The sequence below is a fragment of the Sprattus sprattus genome (assembly GCF_963457725.1).
Source record: "Sprattus sprattus genome assembly, chromosome: 20".
Classification (NCBI taxonomy): Eukaryota; Metazoa; Chordata; class Actinopteri; order Clupeiformes; family Clupeidae; genus Sprattus; species Sprattus sprattus.
The window spans coordinates 26,560,209-26,562,708 of record NC_137918.1 but is presented as its reverse complement, the minus strand read 5'-3'; the positions used below and the strand labels follow the sequence as shown (position 1 = coordinate 26,562,708).

Here is a 2,500-nt window from a genome sequence, read left to right as displayed (position 1 = left end):
AACTCTCACCAAAGAAGCCTCCCAACAACTACTACATCAACCCTTTCATCAGGTAGCTGAACTCATACCATCACACAACCATATCACCACAGGCCCACAGCACAGTGGTGAAATCATGTGTCAAAGAAATACACATTATACAAAGTTTAAATGGTACCAACAATAAAAAGAACAAAGTCAGGCCTTCAAAATAATTTGAACAATTGTTAAAGTTCACATTCACCGTCGAAAACCTTACAACGCAATTCATTGATTTCACAAAGGCGAAACCTTGTTCCTCGTGAACCTGCCCAAACCATGAAGTTGTCCAGGGTCAGGAGTACTCTTCCTGAGACAGGGAAAGATCCAATGGCAGAGCCGGCAGCCACCACGATATAAAAAAAACGTAGTTGATGTTATATTGAACAGGCAAACTTTATTAAAATATATTAACATTTGTGTACTAGCTTGTGGAACTTGGAACTGATTTAAACATAATAAGAATATTAAAACCTTAGTTTAAATTAAAAAAATAAACGTTCTCCACATTTTGTAAGCATGAACAAAATTACCTAATCAGAAGAACATGCAGTGCATTTGTTTGTTCTGAAATTAATTTGTAATATGTAGGTAAATGGTTCAGGTTTTATGGAGCTACTATACAAAGCCTACACCATCTGTACTGGATTGCAGTGCAATGAAATAATGTATTGATTAATTATATGCTGCATACATTTGGTCATCCCAATTTATTGCACCTTTTTACTACCTACAAGAATAACATGTAGGCCTATCTCAAATTAGCCAGTGTGAATGATAACATTCATTGGTAACATTCTCTAAATATCCCTTTAAAAATTGCATTGTAATGCAATCTTTACCAATTGGATTAGATGTCTGCTAACATTGGTCGAGACATTACAGGGAACGAAGATAGCCTTATTTCTATCCAAGGGATCATATAAGCCTACTTACTACCAGTTTATATCATGTTTGAGTTGCTAGCCTGCTGGTACTAGGCTTAACTAGCATGGTCCCATTATGTGGGTAGGTTAGCTGCTGCTAACACACTGGTCGCTAGATTGCAGACGCTAGGGAAACAATTAATACAAACAAAAGGTACTTACTCTACACACTAACAACTTTCAAAACATGTTTCCATTGTAGATTGGGTGGCGATAGCTACATACTCTCTGGGTGGAAAAAAACCTTCTACAAAGCACAGAATGGGTCAAAATATCAATGCTGATATGAGGCTTTATTATTTCCTGGTGTATTTAGTAGCTTACCGTGTCAGACTACTGCCAGCTCTCTTTCTGCAATTTTTTTATTGAACAATAAAATGGAGATTTTGAACAATGGTAAATAAATGAATGAGTGTGGTGTGAAATGTTTGGCATGGTGTTAGTGATAAGTGTGCACCCCTATGATTCTACACACGCCAGTCAAGATGAACCAGTTCAGAGAGTTATGTGGGAATGTAAAATAAAGACTATAGAAGTCTACATTGGCGGTGAAAAGAATAATGAAAGTCCATTGCCTCCGTCATTAGGTTGCGCCTAGGAAACGCGCCATCACAAGCAGTTAAATCAGTTATCAGTTTAGAGATGGTGATTATGTATCACAAGAAAAACTAAATAACCCTTTAAAGTGATGCAGTGGACAGGTAGACACACAGTGCTGATCCGTGGGGCAGCTGGATGATCATCTGGTACTGAGTGTCTGGAAACTGCAGCATCTGCAGCAGCTCTGCTCCAGTCAGACTGATGGATGATTGATGGCTGCCCAGTTAATACCTGTAGAGGAGATTTTGTAGATTACATCACCCTCACAATGAGGTTTCCCCATTAGGCTTCCTCAACACTGACATGTGTAAATATGTAGAACAGCTCTGCTTCAGTCAGACTAAAGACTGATTCAAGGTTCTCCAAATATATCCTATATGGAGATGATAAACGGACACAGTAAACCATTGTTTATATGTACAGTGGATAACATGGAATGTTATTGTATGTGCTGTATTCATTACTTACTGTAGTACAGTCAGCTTATATTTAGCATCTTTCTGTAGAGCAGAAAGCAGCTCCACATCAGACTGCTGCAGGATGATTCCTCTTATGTTCAGCACTCTCAGACTGGAGGGGTTTGATCTGAGAGCTGAAGCTAAAGATGAGCAGCTTCTTACCGAAAGGCTACAGCACTCCAGACTGTAGACACAAACACAAACACACAAACTGTAAGGCCACAACACCTCAACATGTTGACACATTTGATTAACAATTTGAGAAAACAGATAGCTACTCTTTGGGTCCCACCTCGGCTAAACGTTGGCAAATGCCCTTAGGGAAGGTTGTGGACGGCATATATCACACCAGGGCTGTACTGGTCAGTCTCTAGGACCCTGGGGAGCAGCTCTGGGGACTAGGGAGGTCGGGTCCACTAATTGAAGGCACGGTGGAAAACTGTTAGACCAGTTTGGCACTGAGCAGCAACCAGTCAAAACAGGGGTTTTAAAGAGACA

At 39.9% G+C, this 2,500-nt stretch overlaps 1 protein-coding gene across 1 annotated transcript in view; it reads right to left on the bottom strand.

Annotated features, from left to right (window-relative positions):
• Window positions 1-1,768: 1,768 nt before the first annotated feature.
• LOC308381731 (NACHT, LRR and PYD domains-containing protein 3-like) overlaps window positions 1,769-2,500 on the bottom strand; it is a gene marked incomplete at both ends in the record, with an annotated part of 14,729 nt that continues 13,997 nt past the window's right edge. The window contains 2 exons of the mRNA XM_080859299.1: window positions 1,769-1,775; window positions 2,013-2,186. Coding sequence (XP_080715425.1) covers window positions 1,769-1,775; window positions 2,013-2,186 — 181 coding nt within the window. The remainder of the gene's footprint in view (window positions 1,776-2,012; window positions 2,187-2,500) is intronic.